Source organism: Arachis stenosperma, chromosome 6 (genome assembly GCF_014773155.1).
Source record: "Arachis stenosperma cultivar V10309 chromosome 6, arast.V10309.gnm1.PFL2, whole genome shotgun sequence".
NCBI lineage: Eukaryota > Viridiplantae > Streptophyta > Magnoliopsida > Fabales > Fabaceae > Arachis > Arachis stenosperma.
In genome coordinates, this window is record NC_080382.1 from 143,395,160 (window position 1) to 143,413,459 (window position 18,300).

The 18,300-nt window shown below is 30.1% G+C and overlaps 1 protein-coding gene across 1 annotated transcript; it reads left to right on the forward strand.

The window, feature by feature from the left end:
* The first annotated feature begins 9,883 nt into the window (after positions 1 to 9,883).
* LOC130933255 (kinesin-like protein KIN-7N) lies at positions 9,884 to 16,316 on the forward strand. Its single transcript, XM_057862816.1, has 18 exons — positions 9,884 to 10,046; positions 10,160 to 10,249; positions 10,695 to 10,813; positions 10,909 to 11,022; positions 11,121 to 11,202; positions 11,321 to 11,388; positions 11,491 to 11,568; positions 11,664 to 11,806; positions 11,910 to 12,012; positions 12,095 to 12,175; positions 12,632 to 12,700; positions 12,770 to 12,829; positions 12,943 to 13,086; positions 13,326 to 13,610; positions 13,967 to 14,059; positions 14,441 to 14,599; positions 14,694 to 14,960; positions 15,690 to 16,316. Exons 1-18 carry the CDS (start codon positions 9,902 to 9,904, stop codon positions 16,047 to 16,049), a joined length of 2,460 nt encoding a protein of 819 aa, XP_057718799.1. The 5' UTR covers positions 9,884 to 9,901; the 3' UTR covers positions 16,050 to 16,316.
* The last annotated feature ends 1,984 nt before the right edge of the window (positions 16,317 to 18,300 follow it).

Sequence of the window (18,300 nt, forward strand, 5' to 3'; positions counted from 1 at the left end):
GCTTTATTAAGTATTCCTAAAAGATTTATTAAAGTGTTAAATATTAAAAAAAATTGTATTAAGGAATATTATTATACTCTTAACTTACACTCTTTATTAAATCAATATCAATATGTCACATAATTCTTTTAATAAAATATTGTAAAAAAAATTGTATAATTAAAACTAATATTTTAAAAATATTTTATAAAAACACTTGTATTTAAATAACTTGTGAAAAGATAAAATTAAAATTAGTGCATTTAAATATATAATGAGAATTTTAAATTTATAAAAAAATGAGAAAAAACTAATGAAATGATTAATTTGGTGCATAACATTCAATTTCGAGCTAAAATGAGTTATTTGATGTAAAGTAAGGGACCAATTTGGTGCGCATGTAACGATGACATAGTGGATGATACGTGGACAAATAGTATTGCGACACGTGGCATAATCTGACATGTGTCAAAATAGCATTGAGACACGTGGCATACCCATCCACATTAGCATGCCACGTGTCGTTGACCGATACATCATCATACCGTTATACGTGGCTAAACCATGAGGTGACACGTGTCACCAAAGGTCTACATCAGCGCGTTTGCGTTGTTAACGGAAAACGGGTCAGGGACTATTGTCGTGCAATTTTTTCAATCTAAAAAACGTAATTGGTGCAATTGAAATTTTAGAAAAAGAATTTTAGTGCACAGCATCAATCTTTTGGAGACCACTATAAAGATTTACTCAATTTTAATCGTTTTATATTTTATTGTTAAAAAATTTTAGCAACACAAATAGCAATTGCTGGTAAAGATTTTATAGTCATAAAATCCTATAATTTAACATTATAATATATAATAATAATAAAAAATATATAGTTATCACAAAAATTTAAATTAATTAAAAAGAATTATTAGTCGTAATATATATATATATATATATATATATATATATATATATATATATATATATATTTGTCGCTGGTAGTCGTAAAATATTATTACTACTAAAACTAGTTATTCTAAATAATAATAATAGATGATATGATTGAAACTAAAATATCAAGTGTCACATTGTCTAGAATAAATTAAAAGCGTGATCATTTTTATAAATGTGAAATAATTTTTACGTTTTAAACTAATTTTTTGGATGATTTAAGACTACTTAGTTGATGATATTGTATCACAACAAAATTAAAAGGAAACTATTATTTAATTATATTCTCACTTCATATATGCACAAATCTAAAGTAATTAAGCAATAAAAAAATTATAGCCAGGCAAAAGAAAAAGATAAATAAATAATAATAGGAGGAGGAGAATAAGAAAAGGAAAAATACGTGGCCAAATTAAAAATTTCGCATACAGTAACGAGGTCATACAGGACCCACGAACATGTGAATAACTCTACGTAATGGAAATTACTTTACTTTTGCTAACATGGGGTGATATTAGAAACGTGAAAGGGGGAAAAAATCACATGGGATGATATTTAAAAAATAATAGGAACATACCTTTAAATTTTAAGCCATTTAATAATCGTAAAAATTCAGATCCAGTTAACTTTATGTAAAATTGATAGATGAGAGCTGTTAGATAATAATTTAATCAAATCTGTCAAATCATTTAACGATTCTTAGTTATCAACTTTACGTAAAGTTAATTATACCTAAATTTTTACCTTATTAAATATGTTATATATCTGCACAACGTCATGCAATGAAATATTATTATATGGAACGATCTCGCTAGATAATTAACAAGAGTTTAATCAATAACAAATTAATAAATATGTTTAAATTATATTTTATACTAATTAATTGTTATTAATAATTATTTAAATTTTATTTTTTAAAAATATAAAATTAATAATTATTTTAATTATAATCATTTAAAATTAGCCGATCAAAAATTATTTATCTATACTTTTTTTATATAGATTGGATTCTTGTTTTAAAGATGTTGATTCTCTAGACAAATTAAATTCACATGCTGAGGAAAATTAAATTAATGTAAATTAAAAGTAAGTATTTATGTATTAATACCTTAATTATCTTCGGATATAGTAATTTATTGGAATAGAAATTTAAATAGTTTTTAATTTTTTACATGTTTAAATTAGTTCTTAAATTAATGGACTTATTACAAATTTAATTTTTTTTATTTATATTAATCATTCAAATTATTTTATCGTCACGAAGACATTAATGATCTACTGATGTAGCTTGATTCTTGTCGGATTTTAAAACTTTAGAATTAATTCAATCTTTATCAATTTTTATAACTCTTAAACACATATACTCTTCATTTTTTATGGATATGTAACGAGCTAAAAAAATTTTAGAAAAATGATTACCACAAAAATTAGTTGTTTAGTAAATTAAAAACTTCCAACACTTTACAAAACAAATTCTTAGATATTTTGGTCTCTATTGTGAGACTCACTCTTGAATGTGGTTATTCAAGACTCATACGTAGCATAATAACAAATCATTTAGGTAGCGTTTGGTGGAGAGACAGATACTGAAAGACTGAGACTGAGAGACAGAGACTAAGAGACAGAAACTGAAATAAATTTTAGTATTCTGTTTGGTGCCAAATAAGAGACAAAAATTGAAACAAGAATAAAACTCTAATTTAATTTGCACAAAGATAAAATTGAAATTAATTAATTAAAATGAGAGTATTTTAGATATAAAATGTTATTAAAGTTTTAGTTTCTGTTTCTAAAAATATCAGTCCCCTGTGTCCCTACATTTTGGAGACACTGAAATACTGAAATTTTGGAGACAGAGACATAAATTTTAGTATCAGTCTCTGAGCCAACAAACATGATACTGTGTTTCTGTTTCTCAGTCTCTATTTCAATACTACAAAACAAACGCTATCTTAGATATGTCTTGAAGAGTCTGTATTGACTCTATTGTGAGACTCACTCTTGAAATTCTTTTGTGGCAATGCAGGTTTTCTTATTTTCAAAAGTAATTCTGTTGTTATTCATTTCTATTCTTATTTATTTTGCACAAACAACACAATGCCTTCAATGATAAACAACATATATATAATAAAATATACTCATAAAATAAACCAAAGAATCCAAATTTTAACCACTTCTAGGAGATACTAATATTGTTTTTTCCCACTTCTAGAGGTTTTAACCGAACACACCCACACACACAGTATGCCCGACATGTCTTGAAATTGGGACAAATTTTATAAAATTGGTAAACATTGATGTTGTCCCAAATTTGCCCACTACATTATTGGACCTAATAGCATATGACTCTGCCTGCTGATACACTAGGCATTTCTTTTAGTTACAAGCATATTAGTTTCTGCCAATCTGGCATCTAGATAAAATTTCAAATTATTATTTGGTGAGCCAATTTTTTATTACTGTAAAATTATTATTTTAATTTTATTTTTTAAAAAGCTAATCTTAACTAAAACATTAATTTTCTGATTAAGTTCTTTTAAAAATAGCCACAAAATAAAATATAATAATAACATTATAAAATTATGAAAATTTTTTAAATATATTAGTACACTGATGTTTCAGTAATTTTTAACCGTTAATCTTAATTATATATATTATATATATTTTTATAAATAAAATCAACGATTAAAAATTACTGAAACACAATATAACGGTACACTTAAAAATCTTCTCAAAATTATTTCGATAAGCTAAGCGTGCGTTTAAAAGAATTGGATTATAATCTTGTGTTCCCTAATGTCAATCATTGACTAGATAAATAAAAGGCGCAGAAGTCATGTACTGTCCCTTAGAAAAAGGTGGCAAATAGTATCATTTTCATCATGACTGGTTGTTTTTAATCCAAATGCAAGGAATGTATTTGAATTTCAGATTTGTAGCCCCCATGAAATCCAAAAAGAATCGTTCTCCAAAAAATAAGAAAAAGGAGCCACAATTAAATAATTTACTTTTGTATACATTATTGACAATATAAAATAGATTTAAATCATGATCATTCAATTATTTACCCATACATATCGGTTAATATGATCAATTCGGATATTTAATTTTTTTTTATTTAAAATTAATTAACAGTGTTATTGCGCCTACAAGTACATACTATAAATTAAACAACTTGAAAAAAAAATACATATATATAAACTCTAAAAATTAAACAACTATTAAAATAATTAAACCTGTAATCACAAAATAATTAAGTATTTTTAAAATAATGTAATTAAGTGGTGTCCTCCAATTGGTGCCTTTTTGGTTCTTGTTGACCAGAATTTCTGTTCCTTATTTCTTCACAAGCAAGTTCTAAGAAGTTACCAGAATAAAAGTTTATGTTACTGGAAAGTTTTATGGAGAAGGAGGTGTTGTCTTTTGACTTCATAACACACAGATTAGACACATTGACAATGATTTCTTAGATGGCTTTATTATTATTATTGGAAAGGATAATCACAATTCACAACGACAATATCTGATATGAATCCTCTAATTATTGTGCTGGAGCAATGCTAGGGGCCAACAATATTTATAATTGGTAGTCATCAACTAGCTATTAATGATGATTTGATGGTGTGAAATTAGTGTGAGATTTTATTTAATAGCTTACCTTTCTTTGCTGATTACATACTGACCAAAATACAATAAAATTGCTGACCCCCTAAATTTTTTCATTGTGCATTATTTTATTTGTCGCGAATAACGAACCGCCCCTTTTAATTTTCTATGGAACGGATAAGCACAATATTTTTCACTAACTATTCATTTAAAAGTTTGTCTACCTATATATTTCGAACAGCTGCTAAATATGTATGGTTGGATAATGGATACTTAATATCATTAAAATAACATTGTTCTAGACTTCTAGTATGTGTGGTTAAGAAAAGAGGGAGAGGAAAGAAATATTATAGTATCATGAACTAGCTAGTTTGAAATAAGTCAAATAACTAGTTCATATTAATATATTATACACACAACAAAATTAATTAATTACAAGTTTGAAGTGCTAATCTCATATATTTAATATATATGATCCACAATTCCACACATCTCAGCTAGCCCTCGCTTACTACTACTATTACTGCTGCTACTACTACTACTACTAATAATAATAATAAACACCGAGTCACATAGTTTGTTTCAAATTAGCAAATACATTAATAATAATAATAATAATAATAATAATAATAATAATAATAATTTTTGATAAACTCAAAAAATTTATGTTAAGAAAATAAAAATAATATATATTATTATTAAAAATTATATTAATTCAAATAAATAAAAAAATAAAAATATACATTAATTATTCGAATAATAAAAAAATTACATTAGTCACTATTTTTTATATATATATATTGATTAAGTCATTTTTTAAATATTTATTTTTTATGTTTTCTGTATAACAAGAAAAAAACACACTAAAGAGAGACTAACTTCCATGATCACAGGGAAAAAATAAACCTCGTATTCCGACAAATTTTAGAATTTGGTAATATTTTAAAAAAAATATTCTAATTTTTATGTTGCGATACTAAATTAATAAATTGATTAATCATTTTAGAAGTTTATATGCAATATAACTACATATAATAGAACAAAAGATAATAAATAAATAATAATAAAAAATTAAAAATAAAATAAAAAATATATAAAATTATGGAAAGAATAAAAAATTAGATTAATACTTAAATTATAAAGAGGATGTTTTGTGTGTAAGGAATTTTGACAACGAGAAGCTCAATCGCAAGTAATTGAGTGTGTTAAATTTATCTAACTCGTAAATGCTGTAAATGGTAAAGAGGCAAGCACAGTAGAAAACAAAAGGCTTGATGTATGTCAAAGTTTTTATTAATAAAAGACCCGTCATAGCTATGATCGATACTGGTACTACATGCAACTTTATCATACCTGATGAAGTAAAGAGGCTTAAGTTAAAGATTGCTGAAAAGAATGACTGGTTCAAATCCGTGAATACTAAAGGTGAACCTCTTAAGGGAGTAGCAAAAGGGATTGAAATGACTCTTGATTCTTGGAAGCGCCTTGAGAATTTCTCAGTAGCAGCCGTAGATGATTTCAAGATAGTCATCGGGCTCGACTTGCAAAGAAAGGCAAATATAATACTGATAACATACTACGACATAATATGCGTCATGGAGAAAGGGTCTTCATGCATGATCCCTACAGTCTCTAAAGTTGGAGGACCACTAATGCTCTCTAATGTGCAACTCAAGAAAGGGTTCAAGAAGGGAGAGATTACATATTTTGCTCTATTACAAGAGAAGTAAACATCTGAAAGAGAAGACGTTCCTTTCGAAATCAAGCAAGTCCCTGAAGAAAATAAGGATGTGATGCTTCCTGAGTTGCCAAAGCAACTACCACCTACAGGAAGGTAGATCACAATACTAAATTGAAGTTAGGAGCGAAGCAGCCTGCCTTAGCACCTTATAAGATGGTGCTGCCAGAAGTTGAGGAGTTGAAAAAGTAGTTAAAGGATCTACTAAATGTTGGATACTGAATTGGCAGCCATTCCCATGGTTGAAAGAGATATTATATGCATCATCAAGAAGAAGGTTACATCATGATCCATTAGTCAAAAAGTTAGTGGAGTTGACTAGAGAAAGTAAGACCAAAATATTTTGGTTAGAAGACGACCTTCTCTACACTAAAGGGAGAAAACTATACATTCCTTAGTGAAAAAATCTAAGAAAAAAGTTGGTGAGAGAATGCCACGACACCAATTGAGTTGGTCATCAAGGTCAGCGAAGGACCTTGGCACTCATTGAATCTTCCTATTATTGGTCTCAAATGAGAGATGAAGTTGAGAGTTATGTGAAGGCTTGTCTTATGTGCCAACAAGATAAGACTGAAAATAAGACACCAAATGGATTCTTAGAATCTCTGTCGCCTCCAGAGCGACCGTGAAAAAGTGTCTTTGGATTTTATCTCTGCCTTACCGAAGTTCGATGGATTTGGATATATCCTCGTGGTAATGGATCGATCTTCGAAATATACTACTTTTATACCTACTCCTACTTATTGCACTGTAGAGGAAGTAACATGAGTATTCTTCAAGAATGTGGTGAAGTATTGGGAATTACCTAAGAGTATCATCAGTGATCGAGATCCACGCTTCACAGGATGACTATGGACAGAGATATTCAAACTTCTTGGATCGGAACTTCACTTCTCAACAAACTTTCATTCTCAAACCGATGGGTAGACTGAGAGAGTGAATGTCTTACTCGAGTGTTACTTGAGACATTTCGTAAGCGTTAATAAGAAAGATTGGATAAAACTTTTAGACATTGCTCAATTCTCATACAATCTGCAAAGGAGCAAATCCACAGGGAAAAGTCCGTTCGAGATTGTGACTGGATAACAACCACTTATACCACACTCTCTTTTTTTAACTTACCCTAGAGTTTATCATATGATTAAGTATTGGGAAGAAAAAGCAGATGTCACTTGTTCTTACCTCGACAAAGCTGCAAAGAGGATGAAAAAATGGGCAGATAAAAAGAGGAGACATGCAAGCTATCAAGTGGGAAATAAGGTAATGATTAAACTTCATCCACACAAATTCAAAGTCTTTCTCAAGGTTCATAAGGGCTTGATTCGCAAATATGAATGGCCATTTGAGATTATTAGACGTGTTGGGGAGGTTACTTACAAAGTATAGCTCCCTCATTCTACAAAGATCCATCTCATCTTCCATGTGAGTATGCTTAAACCATATACTGGAGATCGAGCGGAACCAAGTAGAGGTAACTCAAATCATGCTTCGCCGTAGTGATTAGATTCTTTGATAAGGAAATCGAAGAGATCTTAGCTAATCACATTGTGAGACGTAGAGGAGTACCACCAATTAAGTATCCAATACTTGATCAAATGGAAAGGACTCCCGATAACTAAAGCTAGCTGGAAAGCTCGTGAAGATCTATGACAATTTCAAGAACACTTAGAGTGCTATCAATGAACAGAACGCGACGAGGATATCTGTAAAATAGGTGGGGGAGAATGTCATGGTAAATTTTAGAAGTTATATTTAACGGTATTTGTATATTTTTCTAAAGTGTTTGAGAATGCTCTAGATGGTTCCAAAACATCCTAGAATGCTCTAGAATGCCACGGAATACCCTAAAAGATTTAGATAAATGCTCTAGGATGGTCATAAAGTATTCTAGAAGAGTGTGTATGTATATAAAAATATGAAGAGTAGTATGAAATAATCTAGAAGTATTTAGATAAATGTGGTAGGATAGATATTTGTAGTGAATGTTTTAGATATTCAATTTGGATCGTTGATTAGATTTGATCCTAACTATCAATTGAGGAGGTGGATGGCTATAAATAGGGGTGAAAATTAGAGTTTGTGTGAGTGAGTCATTTGTAATAAATACTTGAGTAATGAAGTATTCTTTCCACAAAAACTTCATTTCTTTTATATTCTTAGCTTTCTTGCTAAATATTAAAGATTAGGTTGACTTAGTCTTAATTTAAGAGGTTGAGTAAGTTTCAATACCAGAATTGTAGTGTCGATGTGTGTCTAGGGCCGTGACACTTTAGACCAATAATAAAAAAGATGCAATGATAAACGTGTTTTGCAACACTCGCCGAGTCAGCAACATTTTTTTTCTTTTAAAAAAAAACTTAAATATCCAAATTTTTAATATATATTAAATAAAATGTTAAGAATTAAATAAGTTTTGATTGCTAAAAAGTTTTTGTTTTTTGGTTTTGGTTTCTATACTATTTTCTTTTAGATTTGATCAAGTAAAATTTAAATTAAGACTACTATTTTAGTTCTAATTATTAGTTTATTCTATTAAATACTAATATGATAGGTTTGGTGATATTGTATATCTTACTACATTAGTATTCAACTTATCACATCAACATCTAATCTACCATGTGAGCACACTTATATACAAATCGAACTAACAATAATAATTTTAATAAAGACCTTTTAAATTTATTAATTGGATCGAAACTAAGAAAAATATTATAGGAGGCAAAATAAACCAAAAATAGATATTATATAGGATAAAAACTTATTAAAGTCTTAAATAATTAAATAAAATTTGAGATATATATATATATATATATATATATATATATATATATATATTTTTTTTTTTTTCATTTTACAGTAACAAGACGATTTTCATTGATAAAGGAAACACAAACAAGAGAAAAGAAAGTTAGCAATAAAACAATGCACCATGAATCAACTATAAAGACCAAGCATGTTTGCAGAAAAAATACTGTCTAAACGAGTACCTAAGTACTGAAATATCCTGCCTCATATTCTTGTACCAAATCTTCTGCTATAGATATATAGCAACCCTAAAAACACACTTGTTATAAGACCTGGATAGTAGTTTTAATATTTACAAAATCAATCTAACAAAACTCAAAAAACAAAAAAGTTAGCTCAAAAGAAGCACATAAATAATTATTTGAGTTCAATTTAGGAGTTTTAGGTTGTTGTATGCACAAGAGCGGACGAGTGGAGCTGACCACTCGACCAACTCAAGTTGGTTTGTTTGTTGTCTTTTTTATTGGTATTTTATTTTGTTTTTGAAGGGGCCCAAGTGAACATATACAACATTAGTTCAATATTTGTTTTGGACAGGAATGGGCAGGCATCAACCTTGTAAATGTCCATTTAGGCTATAAGAGCCCATCAGTTGTTCCGTCACCTGTAAGTAAAAAAAGAAGCATATGACTTCAAACTTCAAAGCCCAACACCTAAAGCCACTGAAGGGTATTTTCGTCCAGTCGAAATATAAGTAAAGAAAGGGCATTTCCGTCAATTTATTTTTTTTCAAATCTAATTAAAACGTTGCAGCTACGCGCCCTTAAGCGAGAGAGGAGAAAAAGAAAAAAAAGGAGATAAAACACAATTCAGATCGAAGAAGAAGAAGCAAAAATGGAGAAGATCTGCGTCGCCGTTCGACTTCGACCTCCAGTTTCCGAAGACTCCTCTAATGGAAGCTTCTGGAAGGTCGAAGAGAATCGTGTTTCGCTTCACAGGATTCATGGCACACCGCTCTCTAACACTTCTTATGCTTTCGGTATATTTTAATTCTTCTTTCTTCTTCCTCTACTTGCTCACGCTACTTCGAGCTTTTCGCAATTTCGATTTGATTTTCGCTACCTTTTTTCCACGTTTCTACGCTACTTGCAGATCACGTGTTCGACGAAACTAGCACCAATGCTAGCGTCTACGAGCTGCTCACCAAGGATATAATTCATGCTGCGCTCGATGGCTTCAATGGCATGTTTCTAACTTATATAGTTGGAATTTTTGTTCCTTTTACTGCATAATTTAGTTACTATATTCGAATTAGTTTATATTTAAATAATTTGAAGCTTTCTACCTTGCTGTAGTTGCAAACTTGAAATTAAGACTTCAATCAAAGTACACTAATCAGTAATGCTTAGGCCTAGCTTAGCTCAGTTGGTGTACTAACTAACAACTAAAAATTGTTCAGTATTCAAAGTTACTTTACTGAGTCGCGTTACTCTTGATTGCTAATTACTATATCATTTGAGTGTAATGGTGAGTTTAAGCCAAAATTGATTGTGTGAATTTGGCAACCAGTAGATGTTATCTAACAACAATTATTTCTATTCTAACGTGCCATGCCATTTGGATTTGGATATCAGTGCTTGCAGTTTTTATTTTAGATGTGGTTAATTATTGAGATGAATATGGTTAGGAACTGCATTTGCTTATGGGCAGACCAGCAGTGGCAAGACATTCACCATGAATGGGTCGGAAAACAACCCAGGAATAATTCCTCGGGCTGTCAAAGATATATTTGCAAAAATTGAGACGGTAGGTTCTGCTAAAAGTCTTGTTTAGAGTTTGTGTTTGTAGTTGTTCATGTTATTATTTTGATGTTTGGTTTGGTTTGACCAATTTATTTTCAGATGTCTGATCGTGAGTTTCTGATTCGAGTGTCCTACATGGAGATCTATAATGAAGAAATTAATGACCTTCTAGTTGTTGAAAATCAGAAATTGCAAATTCATGAGAGTTTGGAGGTTTGTTAGCTTTGATTTGAGAGCTTATCGTGGTCTAGTGTACTTTTATGCATGCATGAGAATAGCTGAATATATATTTTTTTAATTTTTTTTTCCAGCGTGGAGTATTTGTTGCAGGGCTCCGGGAGGAGATTGTAAACAATGCCGAACAAGTATTAAATTTAATTAATTCAGGGGAAGGTTTGTAATTTTAGTTCTAGATTTTTTTTGGTGATTTTCTTTGAAGTTTGATGTTTGAATATGCATGGTAGAAGTATATTTAATTGAAGTTAAAATTTGGTCTTTTGTATTTTCTCAGTTAACAGGCACTTTGGTGAAACAAATATGAACGCTAGGAGTAGCAGATCGCATACAATATTTAGAATGGTATACCATAAACCTATATGTTCTTCTTACATTTCCACAAAATACCTTTATAAAAACAATCTAGAATCACATAATAATGTTTTCCCTATCAAATCTATGTAGGTGATTGAAAGCAAAGGGAAGGAGTTCAACTCTTATGATGATTTATCAGTTAACGACATTGTTCGAGTATCAGTCTTGGTTAGTAATACAAATACAATTTTATTTTTTCAACGTCCTTTTCAAAATTCCGTTGCAAAGAAGTTCCATGCTTATAGTTCAGTTTGTGGAAACAGAACTTAGTCGACTTAGCTGGCTCGGAAAGGATTGCTAAGACTGGAGCTGATGGAGTACGTTTGAAAGAAGGAAAATATATTAACAAGAGCTTAATGGTTTTGGGAAATGTTATCAACAAATTAAGTGACGGTTCAAAGCAACGGTATATTTTTTCCCCTTTTTCTTCTATGCTGTTGGTCTGTTTCAATAGCTTGAGAAGATAATAATGTTATTTTGGGTTATTTTTTCTCATTCATTTGCTGCAGGGGCCATATCCCGTATCGTGATAGTAAATTAACTCGGATACTACAACCTGCTCTTGGTGGCAACGCCAAAACTTCCATTATTTGTACCTTAGCACCAGAAGAGGTTTTGGATTTTATTATACTCCTTTTGAATTTCGGTCATTAGTATATTATGTTAATTGCAATATTTTTTCCATTCTGTATAGATTCATATTGAAGAAACAAGAGGGACTCTTCAGTTTGCTAGTAGAGCCAAACGTATCACCAACTGTGTTCAAGTGAATGAGGTCTGTGAAATTCATGCACATCAAATTCATGTACAAGAGAATGATGTCCAATTTTCTTCCTAAAATAAATACCATCATAAAAACTTCTATTGTATTACTAATACGGAATAAAAAAAAGGTATGACATAGAACGATAAAACAATAGGAAAGCATTATGCCGCTAGTACATACTAGTAAGAGTTGCCCTGTTCTGCCACCGTGATTGGTTAAATTAATATATGTGTTACTAGATATTAGAGGATAGTCGACTTTTGAAATAGGATAATATTTTACATTGTTTACTCGGGCCCGTTAATCTGTCTAGATTACTTGGTCAGGAAATAGCAACATTATTGAATCTTCAGTATCTTCCTTGAAAAAATGTTTTTGCCTCTGTTGTCTGTTCTTGGCTGTATTATTTGATTTCTGCACTTTTCTTGGCCAAACTTGATTTCTTGACGGTGGGCATTATTTCAGATCCTGACAGATGCAGCCTTGTTAAAGCGACAACAGCTAGAAATAGAGGAGCTACGTAAGAAACTTCAGGTAATTGTCTTCTGATTACAATATTTTCTTTCAAGTCATAGAATCATATTAATAAAATTTTCTATTTAGGGATCCCATGCAGAAGTGCTCGAGCAAGAGATTCTTAAACTCAGGAACGATTTGCTCAAGGCAGGTTTTACCTTTTGTGATTGTTTGCAGTGTTAACTCGCATTAGACTGGTGCTGAAGCATTAAATGAACTTTCTTTTTATATTAATTATCTGTTCATGTTCTCCCATTTAGTATGAGATGGAGCGTGGGAAGCTTGAAATGGAACTTGAAGAGGAGAGGAAGTCACGGAATCAATGGATTAGGGATCAACAACAGTTGAAAATGGAAAATTCCAGTACTAGGTCCTTCTCGGACTGTAACACGAATGGAAGTCAGGTACACCTCAAGAAGGAAAAAAGTGATGCGACTAGTTGAATAAGCATGTGCAAAGACAGTTATTTATCTGCTCTGTTTAAAATAATGTAACATTGGATCTGCACGACTATCTTTGTTCTTCTGGAACAATTCGGTTATCTTTCTATTGCTTCTTCATTACTTGATTCTCTTCCCATTCTTGTCTTTCTGGTACTTTCATTATGTTCTGCTAATGATCGTGCATGTACAAATATGGACAGGGATTTCTGAGGCACAAATTTGAAGAATGCAACGATATCAATAGTGCTTCTCAAGGAGATATCTTCAAATCTCCATGTTTAAAGACAAATCCCAGTGCTTTTGTCGCCAAGCGATCAAAGCATTGTACATTATCTGATTACAGCCCTCTTCCAGATGCTTTCAGCAATGTGGCTGATGAAGACCTGTGGCTGAAAATGAACAATGGTTATGTTGCAGACCTTGATTCACTTCAAACTACTCCCACTCGAAAAGTTCAATCATTCCCATCAACTGATACAACTCCTGTAAGTTTATATTTGTTATTTATTCCCCTTAAGGGGATCTACTTATATGTGTTGAATTTTAATTTTTTGGATCTTAATTCCCATTTCAGTCACATCTAACCCAAAAGATCAATAGAAAAGGCAAAGGTGGCATAGCATAGTTTGTCCTCCATTTTTTATAATTTCCATTGTTGTTGAGTTATTCTTGTTTATGTAACTATTTTCATGAAAGTTATGTAACTATATTATAGAGTAGCCTCCTTTTAAGTTATGAAAGTTATAATTTGTGAAAATCATATTCTAGTTTAAATGTTAATGCACTTCTTATTAATCTATGTTTTTTGTTGTTTGTTATTCATTTGGCTTATGTTTTTCAGGTTTGTACAAGTCAGAATGAAAAGTATGATCGTGAGGTTCAAGATTTGAGGAGACAACTGGAAATTGCTAATGAAAAGATCAATGAACTCAAGGTCAGTAGTCTCATATCTTTATGAAAATGGAATTCGAATGTATGGACTTGTGATTATAAAGATCTTTTAAAAATAAATTGTTTTACCTGATACAAAGGTTTATCTTGTCCAATAGTAAACTGCTAAAATTCAAATATGATTATGATAATGGGATTCATGCATATCAGGTGATCTTCTTGAATGTCAATATGGTTTCTCCTCAGTTTCTCCATCTGTGTAGTAACTTAGACTAGCTCCATCTAAGAATGCGGAAGGATTCAGTTCTATATTACTCTGATGTCTTTGATGTTATCTACAATCTTTTTCCTTTTGACCTCGTTCTTATAATTTATAAATTGTTTTGTTTATGGTGCTTGGCTATGTTGATGCATATGGATCCAGAGAAAGCATTCTGACGAAGTACCATTGAGCAAGCAACTAATGGGTGAGACGCTGGTATATCGACAAGAAACACAACTACTTCAAGAATTGCCTCTGAGGTTATCTGAATCTGTGAAGAACTTCAAAAACAGCTATGAGCAAGTTTTGTCAGTGATGCAGGTTCAGTCTTTGCACAAAATCGGTTTCTTTCAACCTCTGTTGTTTTAACCAGTTTAAGAAGCTGGAAGTTAACTTTCTCCTGTGTTCTAAACAGCAATGTGCATCTAGTGGCAAATTATCAACTGCAAATATGCTTTCAACCATGAGTGAAATTAGTGCACAACTATTTTCAAATTTGGAAGCTTCCTTTGAAGTGACGATGGATGGTGAAAGGTTGTGCCATGGGAATTATGCTCCAATGCATGAACAACAAAGAATGTTTCAAGAAAAGGTGAACAATATCATTACATCATTGGAGTCATCAGAAAGCTCAACAACAGAAGAGCAGGAGAGGAGCCCTTCGTGCACCTGTGAACACAAGGTAGTTGTCTGGTCACAAATATCCAGATATCAATCGTCAGTCATGGTTTTATTCTGTGTCTTAATTTTTGGTTATCTCGTGTCTTTTTTCCGAATTTTGTTGCCATTTAATATCACACTCTAGCTGAACCTTGGACTGGCATTTATTATATTATGCCAGAAGTTGAGCAAATAACTAAGAAATTATAGACATGTTTCTTTCCATGTATTCATCCCCAATACAAAACAGAAACCCCCCTTCTTCTTCCTTGAGGATGTACACTGTACAGTTCCGATTTGTAAGAAATAAAAGATCATAGTTAATCAGATGTCTCTCATGGTCTCCTTCTTGTAGCAAATAGTACATTTATGTTGTGGCTGATTTATGTATAGAATTATTTTTCCCCACCTTAAAACCATCTATTAAAGGAATTTTAAATGGCATTTCCTGTTCATATGGCTTCAATTGCTTTCATGATTCTACTTGTTTTGCATATTGTGGTAGGTTGTCATAACTTCAATCATCTAAAATGAACTTATTGAGGGAGAGCTCTGAGAAAGTTCTATTGTGTAGGAATAAACATGGGAAATCCCTTGATAGAGTTATATTCCTATTTAGCTTATTATAACATGAAATAGCACGGAAGAACATCATTAGTGATAGACTAAACTGCATTATTAGAGTTAAATTTGAGGCAAAAGCATAGTATGCTGTTCATTATTATCCTAAATCAAACTTTTTTTGATAAAGGGCTCTGATTTGGGAGGAGAAACTGCTTATTCAAAGGAGGTTTTAAATGAAAGATATGAAAGCCTGGAAAAGGAGTTTCTACTCTTGAAGGATGAAAGAGACTCTTTGCTCCAGATGTTCTCTGAATCATCCCAGAAACTTGCAATGGTTTCAAGCCAAAAGGAAAATGCTTTGAAAGATTTAAATACTGAAGTACAGAGAAGGAATAATCTACAAGGGGATCTTAAGCAGTTTACTTCAGCTTTTGCTTGTCGTCAGAAATCACTCATTTCCTTCCATAGTGAATTTAAGACTCAGATTGAGAAATTAAGAGCCCAAACTTTAAGCTCAGTGCCTAAGTCTGTTGATTGTCAAGATTAGAGGATGTTGTAACTTATTAGGACTTCGCTATCTTAGTGTCTTGTATATCATCTACTCAACTTGTTATACATTTCTCCACATTGATTTGCTTCTGCCCTTTGGAATGTTCTCCACTTAGAGTTGAGATTGACATGAATAGTTCTTAGGTGTTTTAGAAATGTTGCTATGTATCTTTAAATGTTAAGAACTTTTTCCATCTAGTTTTTAACATGTAGTTAAAAGTGAGTGGTTAATACCGATCATGATATGTTGGACTAGTTGACGCTTATTCTCCTTAATTGATTGTCTTGACTCTTGAGTTTTGTATTTTAGAAGTGGTAAAATTGATCTTGAGAGACAGTCAGGTCTCATAAAGCACTTAGTTAATGGATACTCATGATTGTGAGCCAAATAAGTGGATACGTTTGTTAGTAATAGGTGGTTTGTTTGGCAGTTTTGTTGAACTAATTTTATTTTTTTGTAATGTTTTTAAGGAATTTTAATAGAAGTATATTATTCCTATGTTTTGAGATTTTAAAATATATTTTTTAGGAATAAATTGTTCTCATGAAAAATTCATTGTCAAAATTGAAAATTTTTATTCTCATTCCAAAAGATGGATATTTAGTATTTGCATGTCAAGAGAATAAAAAATAGTATATAAAATTATTATTATATGATTTGTATTCTTTAATTATTAAATTTCTTGTCAAATAATCTATGTTGTGTTCGAAATGTGTCCGACGCGTGGATACGGCAATTCAACGAAGTGTCTATGTTTCATAGCAAATCATTCTTGCGTTTATTGATATTGGAGGTATTTTAGAAATTAAGATTCTACTTTTGGAAATATTAAACGAGGAATATTAAAGAACTATTAAAATTTATATTTTTAACCATCATTCAGCTATTAATATTTAAAAGTATGGGTTAAAGTATATTGTTAAATTATTAAACTAAAACAATTTAATTAATGACAAAAAATACTAAATTCTAATGGTCTTCTAATATTTCTCATATTAAATATAGTTTCCAGCACCTTAAAATTTTAGATAAATAATTTTCTTTTTTTAATAATAATCGGATATAATCTTTTAAGATATAATATTCTAGAAATTATAATTCCTAAGAATAAATTTTTTAAATATCAAATCATTTAGTATATAAATTATTTACATCTTTTTTTGGTCACGTAAATCTTTTAACTTTAAATTTTAAATATTAAATTACAAATCCAAATCCCAATTCAAAATTTCTAAGTTAATGCTAACACTAAATCATAAATCTTAAATTTTAAATGTTTAATTATTTTGTTGGTTTTTATAGTCTCATCAAATTTATAATTAAGTTTTTATTTTTTTTCTTTCAATTAGGTTCCTATATCACTTTTAATTTTATAATTAAACCTTTACTAATGTAAAAAATATTAGAGTTAACAAAATATTTTTCTATAAATTAAAGGTACACACAATTAAAAACCTAATTAAATTTTTATTTATATATTTTTTAGAGAAAATATTCTATTAATTTTAATATTTTGATTAAAAAAATGATCTAATTATAAATTAAAAGTAACAAAGAGATCCAATTGAAAAAAAAAATATAGAAACTTAATTACAAATTTAGTAAAACTATAAGAATCAACAAAATAATTAAACCTATTCTAAATTCTAAATCCTAGCTCTAAACTCTTAATCCTAATTTTCAAATTCTAAATTCTAAATATTAAACCATAAATCCTAATTGTAACATTAAATTCTAAATTCTAAACTGTATAATTTAAATCTTTTCACAACCTAATTGTAAAACCTAAACAATAAACCATAGATTTTTAACTCTAAATCTTAAATCACATCTCTCAAACCTTAACCATAATCCTAAACTTAAATCATAAATAATAAACCACAAATTCCAAAAGCCCAAACTATAAGCCTTATATGTAAATTGATTTATATAATGTATTTATGGTGTAAATTAATTTCTTTTTCTACTAACTCTATCTATCATTTATTTTTTTTTTCTCTTCTTTTCACTTTCTTACTTTATAAAAATTTATTAAAACAAATGGATGATTACGAAAAAATTACTTCAAATTTATAAAGACTGCATCTCAATGCATACTTTTTTTTACAGATTTAAGTATTAAGTAGAGACACATATAATATAAAAATCTCAAAAATAATATATAATATATACACACAATATACAAAGAGAAGCTTAAATACACAAATTAAGTAAGGCAAGGATACTCCTTGTTCATTATTAACTAAAA

Bases quoted from the DNA above. Each gene is read 5' to 3' on its own strand.
- LOC130933255 (XM_057862816.1), top strand. From the start codon at position 9,902: ATGGAGAAGATCTGCGTCGCCGTTCGACTTCGACCTCCAGTTTCCGAA. The intron at 10,814-10,908 runs GTAGGTTCTGCT...ATTTATTTTCAG, and splicing joins TATTTGCAAAAATTGAGACG to ATGTCTGATCGTGAGTTTCT. The intron at 13,611-13,966 runs GTAAGTTTATAT...TATGTTTTTCAG, and splicing joins CATCAACTGATACAACTCCT to GTTTGTACAAGTCAGAATGA.